The 24,805-nt window shown below is 38.7% G+C and overlaps 1 protein-coding gene across 6 annotated transcripts in view; it reads left to right on the top strand.

The window, feature by feature from the left end:
• Pde1c (phosphodiesterase 1C) overlaps positions 1 to 24,805 on the top strand; it is a 528,369-nt gene that overhangs the window by 455,079 nt on the left and 48,485 nt on the right. For all 6 annotated transcript variants that reach the window (XM_057762590.1, XM_057762549.1, XM_057762557.1 and 3 more), the window contains 2 exons: positions 8,196 to 8,399; positions 12,133 to 12,210. In XM_057762590.1, the coding sequence (XP_057618573.1) occupies positions 8,196 to 8,399; positions 12,133 to 12,210 (282 nt within the window). The remainder of the gene's footprint in view (positions 1 to 8,195; positions 8,400 to 12,132; positions 12,211 to 24,805) is intronic.

Genomic DNA, 24,805 nt, shown 5'->3' on the forward strand with positions numbered 1-24,805 from the left:
GGGTGGAGAGAAGCACCCTGCAGGGTTGTTTCAAGGGCCCAACACTGACTTGCCAGCAAAATACTGCAAAAACCGGTGCAGGTAAGGCAAGAGGTTTAGATTTATGGTATTCTTGGAGCATGACTGAAATACTCTCATTTGGGGACAGATGTTGCACCCTCAGCTATGGAGGGCTCCAACAGCTGCTGTATATTTTAATTGTAAGCACTCGGGGACCATTCAAATGCATCAAACATTTAAATGCTCCCTGTTGGCAGGCTACTGCACCATGATCGTTACACTTGGACATCCAATTTCTGACAAAACACAATTTAAAGAGGTCATTCAAAATCATTTGCTTGCAATTACCTTTGTTACTGGAATTACTTTCTGAACTAATCACCTGGGGAAACATTAGATGGTGTCCTTTCAAAGGGACGGTAAATACCTCATCTTTTTTTGTTTGTTTGTTTTTCCCCCTGTGGGCAGTGTTTTATTTTTGAGAGGCTACATTGTTTTTTTTTAATTAATTAATTTATTTATTAAAGATTTCTGCCTCCTCCCCACCACCACCTCCCATTTCCCTCCCCCTCCCCCAATCAAATCCCCCTCCCTCATCAGCCCGAAGAGCAATCAGGGTTCTCTGCCCTGTGGGAAGTCCAAGGACCACCCACCTCTATCCTGGTCTAGTAAGGTGAGCATCCAAACTGCCTAGGCTCCCACAAAGCCAGTACATGCAGTCGGATCAAAAACCTATTGCCATTGTTCTTGAGTTCTCCGTAGTCCTCAATGTCCGCTATGTTCAGCGAGTCCGGTTTTATCCCGTGCTTTTTCAGACCCAGGCCAGCTGGCCTTGGTGAGTTCCCGATAGAACATCCCCATTGCAGAGGCAGGCGGATCTCTGTGAGTTCGAGACCAGCCTGGTCTACAAGAGCTAGTTCCAGGACGGGCTCCAAAAACCACAGAGAAACCCTGTCTCGAAAAACCAAAAAAAAAAAAAAAAAAACTAAAATGAAATGCCCTAGCTTTGCAGCTAGGGATACAGAAAGTATTTTAAGAAGTGTGAAAGGACTTGTCCCTAACTGTGCTTGGTTGGGGCCTTCAGGAAGATCTTCAGTAGGTAGAATTTGAAGGATGCTGGGATGTGCCTGACGATATTAGAAATGGGTGCAGGAGGGGTGAAGGGGATAGCCCACAGGGTAACACACTTATAAATGAAGCCTGAACAGTGGTATGTATATGTAATTCCAGTGATGGGGAAAAAGAGACATGTTGGGACCAATTGAGTCCTGGCCCTCAGCTGCTCTTCCCTGCTAGTGCCTTCTAATTGAAATTAGTAGAAGCTGTGCCTAGTCTAGAGGATCAGAGGATGGGATTTTCACCTGTTGGCCATTGACTGCAGGGTATTTAAGCCTCCATGGTGCGATTAAAGAGGGGCTTTTGTACCAGCCATTAGAGGTCCGTGTGTTGGTCAGTCTCTGCGTGTGTTTCCTCAACCTCCAACCCCTGGCCCGAAGCTGGCAAACTGGATTCTAGAGCATAGAGCACAGACGGGGGAGGGGGGAGGCATGCGCGGCAGAGACAGGCTGCTCACTTGAATTCATTTCCCAGCCAGCCTATCCCACATAAAAAGCTGTAGGCCAGTGAAAGACCCTGTCTTGGGGGTGAAAAAAGATGGCATAACACTTGAGGAAAACACACACACAAATGTATACATAAACACAAAAGTAAGAAAACAATGTGCACACCTGATGGTTGAAGGATCGGATGCTTAAAAAAGGAATCCCACACTAGCTCAGAACTAAGAAATAGACAGGCATTTATTAAGGGGTAAAACTTACAGATCAGGATTTTCTGCATGAACGATAGCTGAAGATGCGATCCAGAACAAAACTGAACCCAAGAAAAGGGGCCGAGGGTGCACAGAGAAGGATCTGAAGTGCTTCTGCATCCTGGTAAATAGTCTATGAGGCCACACCCCTGTAGGCGGGTAGTTACTAGTTGTAAACCTTCCAGCAGCACAGACCAAAGCAAAAGGAACAAGGCTCAGCCTCTAGGCTATATATATTTAGGTGCTCGTAGTTTTGTTATGGAGGACATAATTAGTTATCAGGGAAATGAAGACTTGAATCCCGACTTGCACAGTTTTATTCTGGGAGGTTCCTTGAGACTCCATTCTGGACATGGTCCTGTACATTTCAGAGTTATCACCAACTGAACTGAACTGAAGAACACATAGAAAGCACTGGGAACAGAACTGGCCCACGTGGTGCTTGGCAGGAAGGATCTGCTGTTTAAACACAGTGGAGAGGAAGCCTGATTGTGTGTAGCAGTGTTAAAACACTGGTTGTGACAGTGTCAACACAACTCACACTTTCTGTCTCAGAGTTGTGTGTTCACCGACCGGCTGATGTGAAGGAGAAATCTGGTTTGCAGTTACGTTTGTAATGGTCAGTTTGAGTAAGTGATCCAAGGCTGTTTTTCCCATTGGCTTTTTTTTTTTTTAACCTCAAAGGACTCTAATTTTGAGAAAAGTTGCCTTCTATGGGCATTTGAACACATATTGTTAGAAAATGAGATTAAAGTTTAGGTTATGTTATTCAGGCTGAATTACAAAGTTCTGTAGAATCTGTTAGTTAGGAAAAATTTAATCAACACTTTGTGTAGTTTTCTGGGTCAAACATCATTTCCACCTTAAACTTTAAGGGTATAATAATTGATATTTATAATCTATATTTATTAATTTCCACCCAGTATCTAATACTTTTTGCATGTTAATTTCCTGCTAATGAAATAATGTGTGTAGATCATAAATGCTGTACTATTTAAATATACATGAAGAAGAGAATAAATTCTTTTTACCTTATCTAGATGTCAGTAACTCTGGCCAGTGCTTTGAACCAATCTAGTTTTGCTCAGCTGTGTATACAGATAGAAATCAGTTTTATAATGCAATGACACTTACATTCTGTTCTTTCATACCTTGGACATTTATTTTTTGCTGATGCTGAATAGTCTGATGTAATGTCTGGGATACAATCATCGAGATATTCCTCCATTACTAAGTGTTAGGGTTCCAAGTCATTGATGCATGTAATAAAGTTATCAGCATGAAAGTTCGGAAGAATCTATGGGTTTCTTCTGACAACAGAGACAAGAACTTTAAATTTTTTTATGCTAAATTTCTCCATGGCCTTTTATTTTTTTAAATCAAATTTTCTCCCTCAGACACAATAACAGAGAAACTACCCATTTCTCTCTACTGTCATTTTCCATTAGGGTATCCACATTCTTATTGTTGAGTCATAACAATTTTTACATATTAAGGATAATATTTTAGTTGTCAAAGTGCCCTGCTTTTCTACCCAGCCCTAGTCTGTCATGTGCCATTTGCCTTGCTGAGTCTCTAGTTATACCACCTACATTTATTCTCTCAAAAACATTGTTTCTTTATTGGACAGTGAGTCTCAGTAAATGAGATAATGTGTCACATATGATTCTCCACACTTGCTGAGACGTTCATTTTAGCTTGCTTACCAGCACTCAGCTTTTGTTGAGTGTTTTGCCTGTGTATATATATTTGTACTGTATGTGTGTGCCTGATGCCCTCAAAGATCATAAGAGAGGATCAGGTTCCCTCAAACTGGAGTTAGAGGTACTGTCAGGCTAACATGTGGTGCTCTGGGAGCCACTGAGCCACTGAGCCAACTTTCCAGCTCAGTACATTATTTCTAAATAAGCACTTAGTTTATTTCTATTTAACAAGAAGCTTTGCAATTTCATTATATGTCATTGGCACATTTTTCTCAGTTTTGGATTTTTGCTATTGACTGACATTTTCTATTAGCTAGTGTACATAGGAAGCTGTTAAAAGGACAGCTTCTGAGCTCTTAGGTGCCCTCAGTGCCCCCCTTGTTTCTGTATGGAGCATAATTGAGAGATTTTATGTATATATGCTTATGTCAACCAGTTAGATTCCTAGCTCTTGTCTCATGTTCCTATTCCCATCCTACCCCCCTCCGCCCCCATCTCTGTGTCTTTACTGTTTAAGTCAGCAGCTCAGAATAGATCACGGGCTAAGTAGCCCAGTGGCATCTTCATGAAGGAATCTATAAGGTCATTCCTTACAGAGCACATTGAATAAAGACGCAAGTGTATTTTCAAGACTGTATGGGCATTCAATGTGAGCAGCCCCAAAGCCTGTGGGAAGAGCGTGATTTACAGATCCTAAGGACTCTGTCACACCAGAACTCTTGAGCTGCTTTCCGTTGGTTATTTTCATATCACATCAACCCAAGATAGGATAAAAGAGGAGCAAAAGAAAACAGATCATAAAGTTTATAGCCTACACGCCAGAAAGCCTTGGGATACCAAGGAGTCTAAATCTAAGACCTGATAAATGACTTCCTTGTATCCATGCCATTACTGGAACATGCAGTCTGTACAGACTGGCAGTGTCTCACTGACCTGGTCTTGCTGTCGAGTGATGGTATCTATACCAATAAATTCACCCTAAGCATATAAAGGAATCTGATTGCAGTTGGAAAGTAATCAACCCGTGCAGATATGATTTTAGTGTTATATGTGTTTGCTGTTGTCTCTCTGTCGTCACTAACAGCTCTTTGTATACTCTGTGGCTGATGACACACACACAACCCAGAGAATAGAGCACTGTGAGAATTTATTAGAAGGTTTTTGCACAGAAGGGATTCATGCTGTGGGATAGGCTCATATCTGATTTGATCGTGTTTTAGAAAGAGCTATCATTTGTTAACTTAAAATAACTTTTCCATGTCAGCTACACATGAGCAAATACGGGTTTGCATCAGGAATGTTCCCTCCTCTTCTTCTCAGTTGTTATTCTACATCTCCCATGAAAAATTGCTCTGACTCAGTTGTCAAATGAGTTTTTCTTTCTAAGATAATATTGTATGATCTTCCATAGTAAAGTGCAATTTAACAGCTTCCAGTTTTATTTAAATGCTTTTCAACTTGGAGATCTTTTGAGTGTTGGAAGTTTGCCATGCACTCAGTAATGCAGTAATGAGTCTCTGAAGGTGGCCATAGCTAATCTTCTCTGATAGTGCATTCTAAATATAAATGGCTGCCTCTCCTTGGTTCTGTTTCCCTCTGTCTAATAAATACAGTCATCTTTTAAGAAATATAACAAAATTAAATAAAAATGATAAAACAAAAGCTATCACATTGAGTTGGACAAGACAAACAAAAGAACCAACATCAGAGACCCACTTGTTCTTGTGTTCAGGAGTCCCATAAAACACTAAACTGGAAGCCATAATACGCACACAGAGAACCCAGAGCAGACCTTTGCAAGCCCTGTGCATGCAACCTCGGTCTTTGTGAATTCATATGTGCATTGATCCTGTCGATTTAGAGGGCTTTGTTTCCTTGGTGTCCTCCGTCCCCTCTGGCTCTTAGGCTCTTTCTGACTTCTCTTCTGTTAGTTTCTCTGAGCCCCAAGTGGAGGGATATGATGGAGACATCCCATTTAAGGGCTGAGTATTCCAAGGTCTTTCACTCTCTGTACATTGTCTGACTGTGGACTCTGTATTTATTCCAAAATACTCAGGAGAAAGTTTCACTGATGTATGTAATAACAGGAAAAAAACAGTCATCTTTTTACTTACATTTATTTAAATTAAGGAAGGTAACGTTTGCACAGCATTGCTTTCAGAATAGGACCAGAGAGTCTGTATACTTGGGTGTTGTATCAGTCTAAGGTGCTAGGTTACACTGATAGTTCCTGTAAATCGTGTGCATAAGCAGCATCTCATGACTTTATCAAAACCTTCAGGAGCACATGATGTATGCTATGCATTATGCCAAACAGTGATGAGTGTGATATTTGCCCTATCCTCAAAACGCCTAGGGATATAAAGAAGCCTGAATGAATGTCCTAGGGACCCCGCCCCCCCAAATCCCTGTGCTTGGCATGTCTACCCAACATCTTTTAAAGTGTGTTCTTCTAGATTTTTACTTACATTTTTGTGGAAGTCAGGAGTCATACAGTGCTAGATATGGATATGATTGTTATTTGTAAAGAAATATTTTGTACCCTTTCACTGTCATTTGTAAATGCATCTTGTTGAGGGGAAGAATATTATAACGCACTGAAAGGCTAATAGACTTGACATCAGAGCTTCTCAATACTTGCTGTGTGCCAAAATTGCCCAGGAAACATTTGAGATATCCTATCCTAATCCCTCTCCTTGTAGAATCTGATTATATTTGCTCGAGATGAGGCCAGGTCTTGTATTTGGATGAGAGAATGGGTGAGTTATCAGATGGATGGATTGCTGGATCAATGAATTGATGAATAAAACCACCATGCTATGTTAAAGAAGACCCCTGGAATAAACAAGTAGGAGGGCCTAGAAAGTAAAAATAAAGTTAGGCATCATGAACAGGCACAAAAATGCATGTCGTAGAGCTGTGTGAACCCACCAAACTGGGCCAGAACGAGACTTGGAGTGCTTTAGCAGCTAACACAAAGGAAAACATGAGACGCACCAGCTCTCTGGGGCTCACTGGATTAAAGATATCATACTGAATGAGAACAGTTCAAAGACTGACACTAACCCAAGGGAAAGACAGAGGTTCCTAGTAATGAGGTGAGGAATTTTTCACTCATCTGTAGAAAAAATGCAATAATGCTTTTCCCAGAGGAGGTTGATAATGTCAGGAGTGTCTTTAGAGTAAGCTCTGTGGGGCAAACCCCTAGAACTTACAAGGGGTTTGGCTGTTTTAGGGGCCTTTCTTATGTGCTGTTCTCTAGAGTCCAGACCTGTATGCCCTCCAGCATCCGTGATATGATCTGTACCTGTCCTTGGGCACTTTATCTATGACTAACTCCTTGCCAAATCTCCTTTGGGGACCAATTCAACATCCATGAACACAAAGAGCATGTTCCTCGTATGGCCTCCATGTTGTTTAGTTTCTCAGATGAATGCTACAGTTTCTATATATGATTTTCTAGTCGGCTTCTCATCACTTGGTCAAATTCTATCTTCTCAAGAAAAGTTTCTCCACACCTCTGTTTAAAGCCACCTCTTGCTCTGTGCTGACTGTGTTCCAGCCTGTCCTGTCTCTCTGTATCCAGTTTTTCCAATAAGCCTTCAACATTCAAACTTAGCCATTTGTTTACTCAATTATAAGGTTCTCCATGGTTCTGTCATGCTTGATGTCATATCCCCAGTTTCTAAAATTGTTCTTGACAATATAGCTGCTCAGCAAGTACCAGCTGCATGGATGAGTCAATCTTTTCATAAATATTTGATATATGTATGCACTTATATTGTATTTTCATTAAGCACATATTCAGTCAATTGTGTTAGAAACAATATGAATAATCAGTCAAAGGGATGACCCAGTGCAGATTCCTGACCAAACTGAAGGCTCCCTCTCATCCTGAGGACAGTTGAGTACCTTGGGATTAGGGACTTCCTTTTAGTTTTATGAGGTTTAACCTACCTCTTCCTAGTTTTAAATTCACAAACTCTAACTTGATTTTATAGTCTTCTAATGATGATTATTTCCCCAAAATTTTTGTTCCATACTCAGATGTTAATGTTTAGATTCTATATTCTAATCAAACCTCATAAAATACCACATATATGTATGTTTATATATATAGTGTATGTATACATATATAATATGAAATACCATATATACATATAAAATACCATGTACATTTATATATACATATATATAAAATACCATATATATACGTGTGTGTGTGTGTGTGACATATATGTGTCTTACTGTGGTTGGAGGAAGTGTGATCATGTCTCATAGTCTTTATTTTCATACCCATAAAATAGGGTTACAAGCTAGCTTTCAGGATGATCAGAAACAATCTTTGAGACCGCTGAGCATAGTATCTTGCATGAGGGCACATTCGCTGAGGTTATTAGCAGTAAGAACAGCTTGCCATCATGATTGCATTGCCATTATTATGTTTTCCAGGCCCCCTCCCAACTCACTGCTTTCAGACATGATCTGTCTTATTGATATGCTAAATACACATGCCAGTCTGACTTGAATTAATCAAGAATATATCCAACACTCTCAATAGACCACTTAGGTCATTTTACTGTACTAGTTTCCTATGAACATTGTTGTTGATTATTTTTCCAAAAAGGTCATTGTCCTAATGGTAGGCCTCTCTTTCTCTTTCCTCATTGCTGTGGATGCAGAAGAGAAAGCCAAGAAGGAAGCTGAAGAGAAGGATCGCCTGGCTGCTGAGGAAAAGCAAAAGGAAATGGAAGCTCAAAGCCAAACTGAACAAGGCAAAGCTGAGAAGAAGACATCAGGAGAAACGAAAGGTCAAGTCAATGGAGCCCGTACAAACAAGGCGAAGAACCCCAAAGGCGACAAGGCAGGAGAAAAACAGCAGAACGGTGAGAAGGGACTGCCTGGGAAAGGCTCTTTGGGGGTGACAATGATGTGACAAGCAGAATCTGGTTGACACCCTCCCTTTGCTGGCAGCTCCCATGGCTCCATGTTCCTCATGGATGCAATCAGGACCCCATCCTATGGCCACCAGCTAGCTCCACCTCTCTGGCCTTTCCTGATGCCCTGGAGATTCCCACAAGGGATGCAAATTCCTAAGAACAAGCCTGGCCTGGATTGCTAACTTCCAAAATGAATAGAGAAAAGTCATCCTTCCAAATAAATATTCCATCCCTTTAACCAGACCAGGCTCCAGTCTGCAGGAGACCTGTTCCCAAAGTGTGTGTCTATACCTTGAAATGGCTCAAGCACACAGTAGGGGACCAGTCAGCCTGGTTTGGCTGTAGTTGAAAACCTTCCCTATAGGTTTTCAATTCTAAAATCCAAATGGTCCAGGCAAACTGAGGGCAGTGAGCCACCAACATTTTCAGACAATTGATGGGTTCTTGTATTTAATGCAATAAACATTTATTGACAACTTTCTGTCAAACTCTACGTTAGTCTGAGGGGTGTAGGAATGGAAAGGGTAGAGGAAATCTGTGATGCTGTGGGGAATAAACACTCACACACCCTCACATATAATCCTAAAGGAATGTGTATGTGATGCAGAGATGAGGGAGGGCAGAGTAGCAGATAAATTTCCCAAGAGTCCTACACAAAGGAAGAGATTGCAGTGGGTAGCTGAGGTAGGGAGAAGAGGAAAGAATCTGGGGTGTCTTCAGAAGGAGATGGTTTCTGATTTTCAAAGTTTTAGTCTGAGTCAGGTTGGGGAGAGGCTTTCAGCTGGAGAGATGGAGAGATTAAGGTGTATGTCCTGACAGGGAACCAGCTCCGCTCTTTACAGATGGTCAGGGAAATCTGTTCCTGAAGCTTGTTAATGCCAGGCTCTGCCTGGATAACAGGGCACCTTTGCAAACAGATCTGAGTTCAAGTCACAGTCTTGTTGCTTCTCTTTTCTTGGAGACCTTAGTTAAAATATACAACTTTTCCCCTTCTGTGTAAGACACATATAAAACCTGTTCAGAGCCCCAGCCTCTTGTGAGTGTTCATTAATAATCATGGTAGCCAAGCCAGTGAGAGACTCTGCCTCAAAACACAAGGTTGATGGTGCTTGAAGGATACACAAGGCTAAGTTCTGGCCTCCACAGGTGTGTGTGCACACATGTACATCCATGTATATGCATATACAAACACATTCGCACAGGTACGCATATAGATTCTAATGTAAACATAGTTCCGTGTTACAGATGGGAAAGTTAAAACTCTGATATTAAAAGACTTAAGCACTCGTCGAGTAGAAATCCTTGGCTTTTGGGAATCCTCATTCTCTGTTCTATAGCCAACTCTTGCTTACTGTCTGCCAAGCCCAGTACTGTTAGAAAGAGGTGGGGATAAGAGAAAGACCAAGCCCTGCCACTGTGCAGGAAATAGGGATGGTATGTGCTTTCTGTAATGGGCCAGATGCTAAATTCCTTTGACCTCACAGCCTGTGTACTTTGTGTCACAGCTACTCAACATCATCCTCAGCTAAGGACAGTTCTTGAACACATAAGTGAGGTTGTAGCCAAGTAGGATTTTATTGTGGACAATGGAATTTGAATACAACCTAATATTCATGTCACATGCTCATTTCTAATAAGCTGTAGCTATAAAAGTCAGTCTCACTGTGTGGATCACACAAAACCAGGCAGTGGAGTGATCAAGCCTAGTTTCCAACTCTTGGTGTAGTTGTTGAAAGGATTCTATATATTCTATAAAATATATCACAGCCAAAAATAGCCTCCAGTTATTCTACTGTTATCATTTCTTCCTAGCTAAGGGAAAGACCTTTAAGATGCAAACAGCACTGGAGAGCCTGAAATCTAAAGTGTGAGTGAACAGGAAGGCTGCAGACACAGTAGAGGAGAGCTGGGTCTCTGGAATCGGACCCATTCATGTGTCCTGCTATTTCTTTCCCGGAAGTGTCGTTATTTGCCTGGGGCCAACTCCCTGTAAATCAGCTCAAGCACAGTCACTTTATAGAAGCATCATTGGTCTTTATTCAAAACCATTTTCTGACAGGTAGCTTCAGGCAGACGGATAGTTGCTGTCAGGTGGAAGATGCAGATGTAAGGCTAGGGTAGATGGTGAGGCCAGGGTCAAGTCTGAAATCTGTGCTAGTGGTGGTCCCCTGGGGCAGCTTTTGCTCTTCTGGCTACGGTGCTGTCTAGGGATGTCTCCATGTGGAAAGCATCCTCCAGCACTAGGTGAGCTGGTAGCTCACTGACTTGCCAAAGGAGTCTGTGATGCACTCTCTACTGTGGATCCTTCACACTGGGGTTGTTGTAAGACGCCAATGCAGTGATTATGTGCAGAGCACTTGGCACACTGCAGCACACATTGCAAAAGGATGAAATTCTTCACTCGTACTTATCCTGCCATCTCAGCTCATTGCAAACCTTACTGCTGGGATCTTATCGATTCTGTGATTACGTAGAATTTGAGTAATAAGGTATTCCTGGCTGTATGCAGGTGAGAGAAAAAGGTGCCATTCGTTAAACTGGTAACAAAAGTATCAAAGACTTGAGAATGAGGCTGGAACAAGGCACCCCTCAGTTCTCTTCAATATTATTCCATTTATGAAGCAGATCACCGAGGGTGGCTATTCTCAACAAGGGGTAACTCCTTGTTCGGTAGCAGGCCACGTGGGCAATATTCGTAAGCTGTCTGTCTCGGCCACACACATTCAACTATGTTGTTGCAAAATGAAACCACCACAGACAATAGGTAGATATGGGTAAGTCACCTGCCAAGTGTCAGTAACATGTCATTGACTTTAATGGGTGGCCTACCAGATTGGACCATAGCTTGCTGACCCATAGTTTTGGCGAATACAGGTGTGTTTAAATTTGCTTTTTGGTACTTGATTCACACAATGGTAAAGTTATTTGGTAGAGAAGAGAGTCTGACTTGTACAGAAGATTGCCTGAAGGTCATGTGCATTTTCCTTTGGTTATCAACACTTTGTCTATTCTATTCCAGCCTTGTTTTCACACACTTCTATTCACCTGTAGACACCCACTTCCTCGGTTGTCTTTAGGATCACTTTGTTCTCTCTCTCTCATCAATGAGTTATGTACATTCTTTACATATATTTGCTCACCTTTGTGAGAATAGTATTTTTAACTTTGAAAACCGATAGTTTGACAAGCCCATTAATTCGAATAACACAGGCAGCTCTGTCTTAGGATAGGGACCACTGCCTCGGAACAGTACAACGTGTGTTACATTTAGCACTTAAATGGCTCAGGTGCATCTGCACACCATTGTGTATGCACAGTAGACATTATTATTCCCATTCTGCAGATAAGAAACTAAAACATAACATAGCTAGCTATTTATTAAGTAGTATAGCTTACATGAATTCCAGGTTTTCCCTTACTTCACAGCCAAACAACAGAACTGAGTTGTCTTTCTCAGAAAAAAATAGCTTTGATGTCAGTACAGCCTTGTTCGAGCGGATATTCTAGTTTTCATTTCTGACTGTTATCCAATTTTCAGAACCTATCACGTGGCCACAGATGATACTGATAGCAGGGTATGTGCTCCCTCACGCCTCTGTGCTGTCTCACCCTGACAGGTTGGAAGTGTTTCTACCTCCTCAGCTGCACGCACTCAGTTTGTCATGTTCATTGTTTGCAGGGGACTTGAAAGATGGGAAAAATAAGGCAGACAAGAAGGATCACTCCAGCACCGGAAATGATTCAAAGAAAACAGATGGTAAGAGTGTCATTCTCATCACGGTTTCCATAGAGTGTGCGACGGCAGCAAATGTGTTAGCCTTGTGTCAGGAGGGGAGCAGGGCTGTTAATGTGTCCTCACATTCTTCCCTGAATGAGGCCTCATTGCGGTAAAGAGCACTAGCCTCTCTCGGCAGCAAGTAGCAAACGCCTGTAGTGTCTTCCTCTCCAGTGTACTGTCTCATCACAAATGTTTTCTGTACGCCTCCTCTTCCTTTCTGATGTTCTCTGTAGCAGACTTCATAAAAAACCTGATTCTAGTCTTGCTGACCACAATTCAGTAGACAAATACACATTGCTCATCCATGAGCTTGCAGCCACCGATGGCACAACATGAATAGGATATGTTTACTGTTTTCAGTTTTTATATTTCTTATCTTGAATAAGTTATTACTTTTGCTAAAAAAGAAACATGAGAATCTGTTCAGTGCTAGGCTGGGAATCAAAATGTACTTTCTTAGACTCCAGTTTTCACGAGCAAGAACAAGTACTGAAGACAGTGAGAATGTAAAATCAAAGGGAATGATCCTACAGAGTCCCAAGGGTCAGCAGTACAATGTGCATCATGAATGAGCTTGCAGGGTAGAGCAACTTCATGAATGAATGGCCCCACAGTACAAAGCATTTAATTAATGAGCCTGCAGTGTCGTGAATAGGTCTGTTATGGGATGTATTTCATGGGTACAGCTTTAACTTTAAACCAACAACTTTGCACTCTTCTAAAATCTGGGAATGGCAATTGCTTTACCCGCTCCACCTGAGATTTCTACATGGTGCCATCTACCCTCATCTGTTATACAAATTTCATTGTTTCACCTGTACCCTGCCTCCTTCCTCATCACCTCTTCATGCATGGGCATGATATTACAATAAAGCAGACTTTTAAGAAGTGGTGTTTGTGAAGGGTGACATATTCTTTGCATTTTATCTCCCTGATGATATCCTATTCAATAAGATGTATGTTAAATAGTTTGGATAGAATATCTTTGAAGAACAAATGCTGGGTAATCAAATTGAGGAATAAAAAGAAATTTGAGGGTGACAATTTTAATACCTATTAAAAGGTTTTAGGAATGGATTTGCTCAAACCACATTGTATACTCACCTGAAGTTCTCAAAAAATAAGTAAAAATATATTTTGAAAAAAAGAAATAAAAAGAAGTTCAAGGTCATCCTTGGGTTCAGAACCACCCTGGGATACATGAAACAAAGTTTCAAAAAAAATAAATGAAAGCTGAACCAATAGCTAAGCAGTTAAGACCATTTTTTGCTCTTGAAGAAGACCGGGCTTTGATTTCCAGCACCCGCATATTGGTTCGCATCCATATGCAATTCCAGATCCAGGGATAAGGCATCTTATCTCTTCTGGCATGTCCAGGTACTGCATAGATGTGTCACATACATATAAAATAATAAAAATAAAAATAAGATTGAGGGAGGGTATCAACCACTCTTGCTATAGCCATAATGGCACCTGTCTTTATTTTCATATGTAAAACTTTGTATTTAAACTGCTTGTTTTTAAAAGCATCAGAAAACTCGCTCCAGGTGTCTTATTATATAATACCTAGGGAACTCACAGTGCTAACTTCTCACCAGCTTTCTCATGCAACCAGAAACTGCTCGTCTACTGAGTGAGCCCTCTTTGAATAATTGTGACTAAGAAGTGAATTGTGCAGAACTAACATGCAATACAAAATGGTGATTTCTTAGCTATACTCCCAATGAGAAACATTGTTCAAATACCAGAGGCTCTTTGTCAGTATCATCAGACCAAGTCAAGGCAACCCAACCCTGAAGTTGCTCTGTTGAGGAACAGTATTGCCTTAAAGTCAGGACTCAGACACCTGTCCCATCATGCATTTAACAACTGACCATGCTCTACCATTTGAGTTCCTACATAATGAAAGCCTAGAATAAAATCAAGCCCCTAATTTTTAACATGGAAACTTGAATATCTTAGAGTAGCATCATCATCATAATCATCATCATCATTGTCATCTTCATTGCTGAGGAGCAAACCCAGGGCCTGTGCATGCTAGCCAAGGGTTTTAACAATGAGATACCTCCCAATCTTCATTTAGTTGCTTTTATAAAGAACTGGCATGATTCCTTTTCATGTGCATTGTAAGCTAAATTTGATCATCTTCATAAAGCCTTATTTTAACTGTGTCCTTAAGCTGAATTATTCCCGAGTTTTTAAAAAGAATCAAATTGATTGGTGCAGTGATTAAATAAGTTCTAGGTTCTCAGGAACAAATAAACCAGTACTTAGGCTGACTTAAAATACAGAAATAACATTAGAAATATTTTTAGTGGCTCTTACTGTATTTGATAACCAGGGGGAGTTGATGGAGCTTCTCAGTGACTTTCCTTCCATCCTTACTTTTGAGACCCACTGGAGGCTGTAAGATGGAGTATCCTGGTCTTTGGAATGCACCTGCTAGGAAGAGTGAGACTGGGCCCTATTATATGGCTAGTGTCCTGGCAACGAGATTGCCCTGCAGCATCCTTCTGGTCTCCTTTACAGACAGATGTGTTACTATCTTCTTCTAGTCATTCTTAATTGTTTTCTTGGTTCTTAATCTCGGAAACTTTGCTGTCTTTAAGCAGATGTTCTCGATTGTTTTGATTCTCCTGAGAGCTCTTCTTCACTGTATTGGCACAAACTCTGTACTCTATAAGTGTGCCTTCAAATCATTATAATTGGTCTTAATAATAAAAAACCCAGATTCAGATATCAGGGTAAATGCTGAAAGATCAGAGACACAAAAGAGCAAGCCACAACCACCTCTTACCTCATCAACTTCTCAGTCAGAAAGGGCCAGGTCTTGTCTCTGCCCAGCCTTATCACTTCCTCTCTCTCTGCCCAGTTATCACTTCCTCTTTCCTCCTCCCAAGTGCTGGTATTAAAGGTGTGTACCACCACAGCCTGACCTCTATGGTTAACTAGTGGTTAACTCTGCATTCTAATCTCCAGGCAAGCTTTTTTCTTTGTTGTTACCTTTTTCTTTTTTGTTAGAACACAAACAGAATATCACCACATTTCCCCCTTTTTGTCAAGGATATAAAAAGGTTATAACTAACATAAGAAAAACTATACATAATAAGTACAATAACTATATACGATATATACAGGAGATAAATATATTAACAATATCTAGTCCATAAATATTTGACAAGTTCAGAGAAAATACTCCATTATCTATCCTATTTTGGCAAGTCCAAAGTGTTATACCTTATTTACTTTCTATTCCAACTTGCATTACCAATCCAGAATTATCTTTTTATGTCTCTCAACCTCATACACTTTACATTTCTTCAGTGAATTTCTTTTCTGAATCTTGTAACAAGAACCAACTATAACTATAAAGTCTTCAACTCCATCATAGACCTGAGAAGGAAATAATATTACCTGAGTAAGCAGGAAGTGCAAGCAAGCAACTTCCAAAAACTGTGAGACATGATAGGAACAGCTGGCTGCCTGGACAGTCACCCACAGGTCCTCCGCATAGTTGGAGCATTCATCTTCAGATTTTAGGCCTAACATGTCTGGTAGACTTTTCTGTGAAGCAGGCTATTCTGAAAGACTTTCCTACCTTGTCTTGGCAAAGTTCAATACTCACTTTCTTTTGTGTTCTGCTTGTCCAGTTTAGACAGCATACTGTCAACAGTTGAGGCAAGGGTATTACCTTGCTTAGTGGCTTACTTTTACTACAAAAAAGAGTAAACTCCGTATGGAGTTTTATCTATGCTCATTGTCTTTTCTGAAGTAAATTGGTGCTTCCAGGAGTAGACATGCCTTGTCATAAAAAAGAACCTATGTTATTAACATATCTTAAATGTCATTTTCTGTAGATCTCTGAAGTGTTTGAAGACCTCCTACATGTCTACGTAAAATATATCTCTGTTTGACTTTGAAAACATACCTAACAATATTACAAGTTTGATTGTAATAAGTAACTAACTATGCATTTCTTTACTATCTTAAATAGTTTGTAATAATAACTTTCAGGGACTAGAAATTTACATTAAATTGTTAGATGACCTTTATAGGTACAATAACTTGAACAACAGTAGAAATATATGCACAGTATGTTTTAACAAAAGTAACCTTAAATTTGTATCAATATACAAATTCCAAATCAATGTAAAATATTTAAAATTAAGTAGTTGCTGTTTTTGGTTTAAAAATAGATTTAATAATCTACCTTCTTATCCTACTATTTCTATAGCATATATATAGTATAACAAAAATAGCAGGCCAAAATGACAAAAGTCTGGCAACTCTTGTGGTTTCCCGACCTTTTTTCCCATAACCAAGTTGGCATTGTTGTAGCTGGGACCTGGAGTCCTTTCTAATTAGTTTAAAATTAGCTCTTACTAACTTCAGTGCTCAGCTTATTTTCAGTACTCTGCACTATTGCAATTCCACAAAGATAAACATTCTGAGGGTATTTTCCACAAATACCTAAGCTCATCCATATATATAATCACATCCTCTTTTTATCTATGCATATCTATCTATCTATCTATCTATCTATCCATCCATCTATCTATCTATCTATCTATCTATCTATCTATCTATCTATCATCTATCATACACACATACACACACACACACACACACACACACATATATATATATATGTTACAGGAGGGAAGTCTGTGCATTCTCCTCAGAGGGTAACACTATTTCTTGCTTTAGGAAACTATCTTGCTGTAGATTTCTATGCATTGAAAGAAAAAGTAAACTTATTTCTCAGATAAATGAATTGCCCTTAGCATAAAATAATCCAGCATTCTTGTGGGTTGTTTTCCGTGAGTGCAAAGCAACCAAACATCTGGAGTGCTCTGGGTCCCAATTAAGATAACTCATTATGCCAGCACATGTTCTGACTAATATCCTATTCCCTTAGCCATTTGTCCACGGAAGCTCCTGTGGCCTAATTAAACAAACTGGCAGTGACTGAACACTGTGCTTTAGCATGAAGAAGCATGGAATGGTTATTCTTGAAAGCATTATGCAATCTTGTTTTCTCAAGTACTTTATCTAATGTCTAAACAACTCTCATGTCCCTGCCAGTGAATGGAGGGGAGAGTTGCTGTGTTATTTCAGGTGCTTGCCATGCTCCAGGACAGTGCTTCACTAGTAAGATTCACTCGACTGTGTTGCCTAATCATTTTTATTTGTATGCATCTCTGTTGCTTTATAATTAACTTTTGAATCTATTTTGTACACTGATCAAACAGTAAGAGTTTCTGTGAGCTCAGTTATGCAGAAATCTGCTTTTGCTGGTTTGAGGCTGGCTTTTGGAAAGTCTGTGGACCAATATGGATGTGAGTGAGAAGGGGGCAGATGGAGACTTGAGAAATCTCTGCTTATTTTAGTGATGGACTTCCCTCTTAGGATCAGGAAAACACAGGGCCTGTGCTTACTCATGGCCCTAGCACTGATGAGTCATGGTGAATCAGAGCCATCAATTCTCTTGGAACTATCACCACCACAGATCAATGCATTGTGAATATAATTTTAGACTGAAACAATGGTAGATTATGCAGCAGACGATTGTGTGTGGCATCCATTGATTTTCCCTTGTAGACTTTGTGCCTTGCAAGTTTATAACCATGATGAATATACACTATATATATATGTGTCGTGTGATGGAAGATTAATGGGTTTAAAAATTAAATTGTGTTATAAGAAGGAAAATATCTGGAACCTATTCATGCTTTTGGTCCAGTTACTTAGAACCCAGCCTCTTAGCAAATATCTGTGTAGTTAAAACATCAAACAAACACCTATTACATGTTCTTTGTTGAAGACAAAATTCAGTATTTTTAAGCAATTTTACCTTGCAATTATTGATATATAAACTTTCATTGTTTCATTTTTTTCTTCTTGGCATTTCATTACACTCTTGATATATTATTATAGTTCTTAAGGAGCCTGGCTTGACAGAGAAAATCAAAAATATATTTGTTTTATATTTTTAATTAAAATATAATTATTTCAACTCCTTTCTTTTCTTCCCTCCAGCCCCTGCTAGGTCACTTCCCTTCAACTACTCCCATGTTCCATCCCACTCTCAAATTAATAGTCTCTTTTTCTTTGATTATTATTATTACATATATAAGTGTGTATATACATATGTACAAATGTATAAATGCAACTTGCTAGGTCCATTTTTGTTGTTTATATGTATATGGTTTCATGGCCAATAATGTTGTATTAGGCTGAGAACTTATTCTTGATACCAGTTCTTCTCTCAGAAGTTATTAGTTTCCTGAAGTTTTGTCTAAGAGTGGGGCCATATGAGCTTCTCCCCTCTGTGTTGGCATAGCTATGAATATTATAATTATTCAGGTCTTGTTGATGTAGCCAGTTCTAAAAGAGGCAATCATGCTGCAGACTTCCTGGAATTCTGACACTTACAGCCCTTTCTTACCTTTTCTGTGATGCTCCCTGAGCCAGAGATGCAGGAACTGTGCTGCAGATTTGCCTGTTGGGGCTAGGCACCCTACTAACCATTGATCTTTGCATTGTTACAGCTGTGGTTTTCCATGGAGAGTCTGTATTTTCTGTAGGAAGAAGTTTTTTGATGAGTTGTGATAGCTACACTTACCTTAGGTATAACATAGGATTTAGAATTTAGTCTAGGAATTATGCTCATATATCTGTTCTATAATCCATGATCTCATTACCCATGGGTAGCTGGTTAGACATCTATGAACAGGCATGATTTTCCTCATGTTAAGTACACCTCCAATCCACTCAAACTGATGTTGGTTATCATCCATATGTGAGTGTCACTATTGTACCTTGCCATAATGGTCGTTGTTGTGGTTCATAGGTGTCACGAGCTGGGTAGGACTGTTTAATGTTTCCATTCCTTGGCAGCTTCATAGTACTTTCTGGTGCTATGGAGGCTAGACTGCAGGAAATAGGCTTTCAGGTCAGATCCAGCCTGGAATAATCCAAGTCCTGTGTCCTAAGTGTGTGCTGTATCCAACAATAGGAACTTATATTCAACTTTTGAGAGATATCCAAGAGCAACAGCAATAACCTGTATTTGAAGAGTAATCTGGACGATCCTGATCAGCCACATGAGAGGAGGTTCTTGTGGCTGGTACTGAGATTTTGGATAGTTTGTGTTCTTACAGGTGCATTGCTTGTCCAAGTGGAAGGCATAACTTGCTCTCTCTCTCTCTCTCTCTCTCTCTCTCTCTCTCTCTCTCTCTCTCTCTCTCTCTCCCCATGTGTGTGTGTGTGCACGCAAAATATGAAATGATTCCATGAGACTTTGTCAAACAACCTTGGTGCTATTTATTCCTCTTTTGTCTTCTGTATTGACCTCCCTTCTAGTTCTGGCCCCCTCCTTATTTTTCTATTTCCCCTTTAATATCATCTGAATCCTGCTATTGCCCTTTTCAGCATCCCCATGATCCCTTTTACTTTCCGGCTTCTATGGTAACTCCATATTATATACTTTCATCTGAAGCTTTGGAACTAGGTATCACAGATGAGACAGAACATGCAATGTTTGCCTTTCTAGGTCTGGGTTACCTCATCCTATATAAACATTTCTAGGTCCATCTACTTAACTTCAATTTCATGATTTCATTTTTCTTTACAACTAAATAGCATTCAACAAATGTAGAGATGCTGCATTTTCACTATGCACTCATTTGCTAAAGGACATAGGCGGTTTCTGTTTCCTTGGTACTGTAAATAGGATGTCTATGAACAGTGCTGGGCAAATAAGTAACTGTGGAGTAGGATGCTGATACTTTTGCACATCTGCCAAATACTGGTATAGCTGGATCATATCATAGATTTATTTTTAGTTCTTTTTTGACCATTCTCCATGCTGATTTCCAGAGGCTACACCAATTTGCATTCATAAACGGTGAATAAATATCCTCTTTCCCCCACAGCCTCTGTAGTATTTGCTGACAGTTGTTTTGTTTACTTATCCATTTTGACTGGGGTGAGATGAAGTCTCAGTGTTGTTTTAATTTGCATTTTACGAAGGATGATGAACATATTTTGAGGTATTTCATCGACATTTTTCTTTCTTCTATTGAGAACTTTATGTTTAGATCCCTGAAGTAGTTTAAATCTAATTGGCCCTTAAAAGCTCATAGGGAGTCACACTATTAAGAGGTGTGGGCTTTTTGGGGGAAGTGTGTCACTATGGGGATGGGCTTTAAGGCCTCCTATGCTCAAGATATGTCTAGTTCAGTTTACTTTTTGTTGCCTTTGGATCAAGATGCAGAATTCTCATTTCCTTCTCCAACACCATGTCTGCCTGCATGCTGCCATGTCCCATTATGATGATAATGGACTAAACCTCTGCCAGCCTAATTAAATGTTTTCCTATATTACTGCATGCTCTGGTCAGGGTGTCTCTTCACAGCAATAAAAAAAAACCTAACTAAGACAATCTCTAACCATTTCTTAATTGGGTTATTTGTTTCCCGCACTCTTTTTTTTTTTTTTGAGTTCTTTGTATATTCTGGATATTAATACTTTATTATATATGTAGCTGATAAAAAATTCCCTTCCATTCTATTGCTTTTTTTATTTGATTGACTGTTTCTTTAGCTTTATAGAAGAAGCTTTTTAATTTGGTTAGTTCCCATGTGTTAATTGGTGGTCTTAATCGCTGAGAAAATGGAATCCTCTTCAGAAAATCATTTCCTACACTTATATTTTGGTTATGTTGTCTTCTAGCGGTTTTAGCATTTCAGGTTTCAAAGTGAGGTCTTTGACCCATTTGCAAATAATTTTTGTGCAGGGGTTTAGGGATAAATATGGGACTAAATTTGCTCTTCAGCATGTGGCATCCAGTTATCCTAGCACCATTTGTTGATGATGCTTTTTATAAATATAGGATGATTGTAGTTTTGTGTACTCATGTTAGAGTCTTCTATTTTGTTTCATTGGCCTATATATCTGTTTTTATATCAGTTCCATATTGCTTTTAATTACTATAGCTCTAAATATATCTTGAAATTCATCTCAAGACATGTTATTGTCTTTGATGCTATTTGAACTTGTTGGTTGTTCTAGACGTTTTCTGGTGGAATTTCTTGGATCTCTTATATATAATGTCATGTCATATGCAAACAAGTATAATTTAACTTCTTTTCCTATCCATATCCCTTAGTTTCCTTCTATTTTCATATTGCTCTGGCTAGTCTTTCTAGCACTATATTGAAAAAAAGTGGGGATAGTGAAAAATCCTATCCCATTCCTGATTTTAATGGTATTGCTTCTAGTTTTTCTCAATTATGATGATTTTTGGCTGTGTGTTTGTCATATATAGCCTTTATTATGTTGAGGTATGTTGCCTCCAGGCCTATTCGCTCTAGATATTTTATTAAGGAAGCATGTTGGATTTTTTGTCAAAGGCTTTTTATGCATCTATTGAGAAAACCATGTGACTTTTATTTTTAAGTCCATTTATATGATTGTAACTTTTATATGATTTGTTGACTTACATATGTTGAACATACCTGCCTTTTTGGGATAAAGTCAGCCTGATCACAGTGGATGGTCTTCTTGACTTCTACCTGCATTCAGTTTGCTAGTATTTTATTGAGGATCTTTGCATTTCTGCTCATCAGGCATATTAGTCTGTAGTCTTGTTTGTTTGTTCATAATTGTGTCTTTACCTGTTTGAGTATTAGAGTAATGTTGGCTTCATAGGATAAATTCTGTATTGTTCCTCATGTTTATTGTTTTTGAATAATTTAAGAAGTATTGTAGTTCTTTGAAAACCTGGTACAACTCTGCTGTGTGAATTCATCTGCATGTGAGCTATTTAGCTTGAAGGCTTTTTATTTCTTTCCAATCTCATTCTTTGCTGTGGAGCTGTTTAGATTGCTGTTATCTTCTTGGTTGAACTTTGGTAGCTTGGAGACATCAAGAGATTCGTCTACTTCTTTTAGATTTTCTATTATTTATTTGTTTGGTTTTTCAAGACAGGGTTTCTCTAACTTATTGGAGCACAAGCTTTTAAAGTATTTTCTGATAATATTCTTTCTTTGATGTTTGTTATAATGTTTCCCTGCTCAGTTTTGTTTCTCTTAATTTGGGCACTATTTCTCTTTTGGTTAATTGGACCAAAAGTTTGTCGTTCTTATCTTCTCAAAGAACCATTTCTTATGATTGCTGCATTGCTTTTTGTTTCTATTTTAGTTCTGCTTTTTTATTATTCTTGCCATCTACTTAGTTTGGACTTGGTTTATTCTTGCTTTCCAAATTCTCATGTTAAGACATTAGTTTGTGTTTTCTTTGATTTTTTTTAATGTAGGCACTTAGGGCTATAAATTTTGATTGTAGAGATGCTTTTAATCGGTCCCTAGAGTTTTGTTGTTTTGCATTTTCATTTACACTTAATTTCAAGAATATTTCGACCTCTCTTTTTAATATATTCATCACTCAGTAATAAGTTGTTTAATTTCCATGAGTTTATCCACTTACTAGAGTTGTGATTATTGTTGATTTTAAATTTTATTGCTTAATGGTTGGCTAGTACACATGGAATAATTTCATTTTTTTTCCATCTGTTAAGGTTTGTTTTGTGTCTCAGAACGTGGTCTATTTTAGAAAAGCTTCCATGTGCTGCTGAAGAGAATGTATATTTTTAGTGTTTGGGTAGAATATTCTCCAGATAACTTTTAGGTCCTTTTGTTACAAAAGGTCATATAATTCTGACATTCTCTGTTTATTTTTGTCTGGATGACCTATCTATTAGAGACGGAAGGATGTTGAAGTCACTTAATATTATTGAGTTTGTGCTATGTCTTTGTTTTCATTAGTATGCGTTGTATGAAACTAGATGTGCCAGAGTTTGATACATATGTTTAATATTGTAATTTTTCTTGATTAATTGATCTCTTCACTAGGATGAAGTGCCCTTCTTTGTCTCTTTAGATTAGTTTTAGTCTGAAGTCTATTTTGTCAGATATTTGGATGACATGCCTGCTTGCTTGGTGTTCCCATATGTTTGGGATACTTTGTTCTATGCTTTTGCATGAAGGTTGTCCCTGTCTTCAAAGCTCAGATGGATTTCTACAGACAACAGAAAGATGGATTTTACTTCTTAATCCACCCAGTTACTTTTGAGTGGAGTGTTGAAGCTGTTAATGTTATAGTTTTATCTAAGGTGTATGATGGTGTTTGTTTTCTTTTCTCTCTTTGGGTTCTCAAGTCATGCTTTATGTTTCATTAGTTATAGCTTTGTTTATTTTTGTTGCAGAGTCTCTTGGCTGTGCCCAATCCTTGATAAGTTCAGAGTATCACTTCCAGGATTCTATTTAACATTATTTTTGCTTAGATATTATTTCATTTATGCTGTGAATTTTTTTGTTTGTTTGTTTTTTGAGATAGGGTTTCTCTGTAGCTTTGGAGCCTGTCCTGGAACTAGCTCTTGTAGACCAGGCTGGTTTCCAACTCATAAAGATCTGCCTGCCTCTGCCTCCCAAGTGCAAGGATTAAAGGCATGCGCTACCACTGCCCAGCTTTGTGAAAAGTTTTTATTTCTTCTTTAACTATGGTAGAATTTTTTCTGGATACAGCAGTCTGGGTTGGCAGTTCAAGACTTGCAGAATATGGTGTGCATTGCTCCAGGCTCTTCTGGCTTTCAGAGATTCCACTGAGAAATCAGCTGTGATTCTGATAGGTTTTTATTTAGATGTGACTTGTTTTATTTTTTTTTCTTGTGCAGCTCCCAATAACTTCTCTTTGTTCTGCATATTTTGTGTTTTAACAATAATATGCCTTGGAGAGTTTCTTTTCTAGTGTTGTCTAGTCAGGTTTCTGTGTGTTTCTTCTCTCTGTATTGGTATATATTTCTTTAGGTTAGGAAAGTTTCCTGTTAAAAATCTGGTCTATGACATTATCTTGGGATTCTTCTCCCTCATCTATGCCTATAATTTGAAGGTTTAATCTTCTTGTCCCACATTTTCTGCCTGTTCCTTTTCTGTTCTTTCTAATTTTTTTCATATTCTCCACTTATTTGGTCTAGATCTTCTGTTCTGCCTTTTAGTTCTGATATTTTATCTTCTGCCCAATTCATCCTACTTGTAAAACTTTTCACTGAGATTTCTAGTTGGAATATTAAGTTTTCTCAATTCTGTCTTCATTTCATCTTTTCTTCTCTTCAGTATTTCTATTTCTTTATTGAATTTTGTCTTCAAATCTTTAATTATCTTCATAATTTTATTCAGGTGTGCATTTATGTTTTCTTGGACATCACTTGGGTCTTTATCCTTGTCTTCTTGCAGTCAGTCAATAAGGTATTTGTTCATGTCTCCTTTAACTTCCCTTAATTCTTTGATGATGTTTATGTTTGTCTTTCTAAAATCTGTGCCCTGGTGTTAATCTATGTGGTTGTCATCAAAGAAAACTTTTATGGGTCTACTGGGTTTGTTGAATGTAATACTGTCTTGGCCATTGATAAGGGTTTTTTTTTTTTTTTTTTTTTTTTTTTTTTTTTTTTTTTATGATTTGACCAGGGCATGTGGTCATCTTTCTTTGGTTGAATGTCTGAGTGAAAATCTAT

The sequence above is a fragment of the Chionomys nivalis genome, chromosome 1 (assembly GCF_950005125.1).
Source record: "Chionomys nivalis chromosome 1, mChiNiv1.1, whole genome shotgun sequence".
Lineage (NCBI taxonomy): Eukaryota > Metazoa > Chordata > Mammalia > Rodentia > Cricetidae > Chionomys > Chionomys nivalis.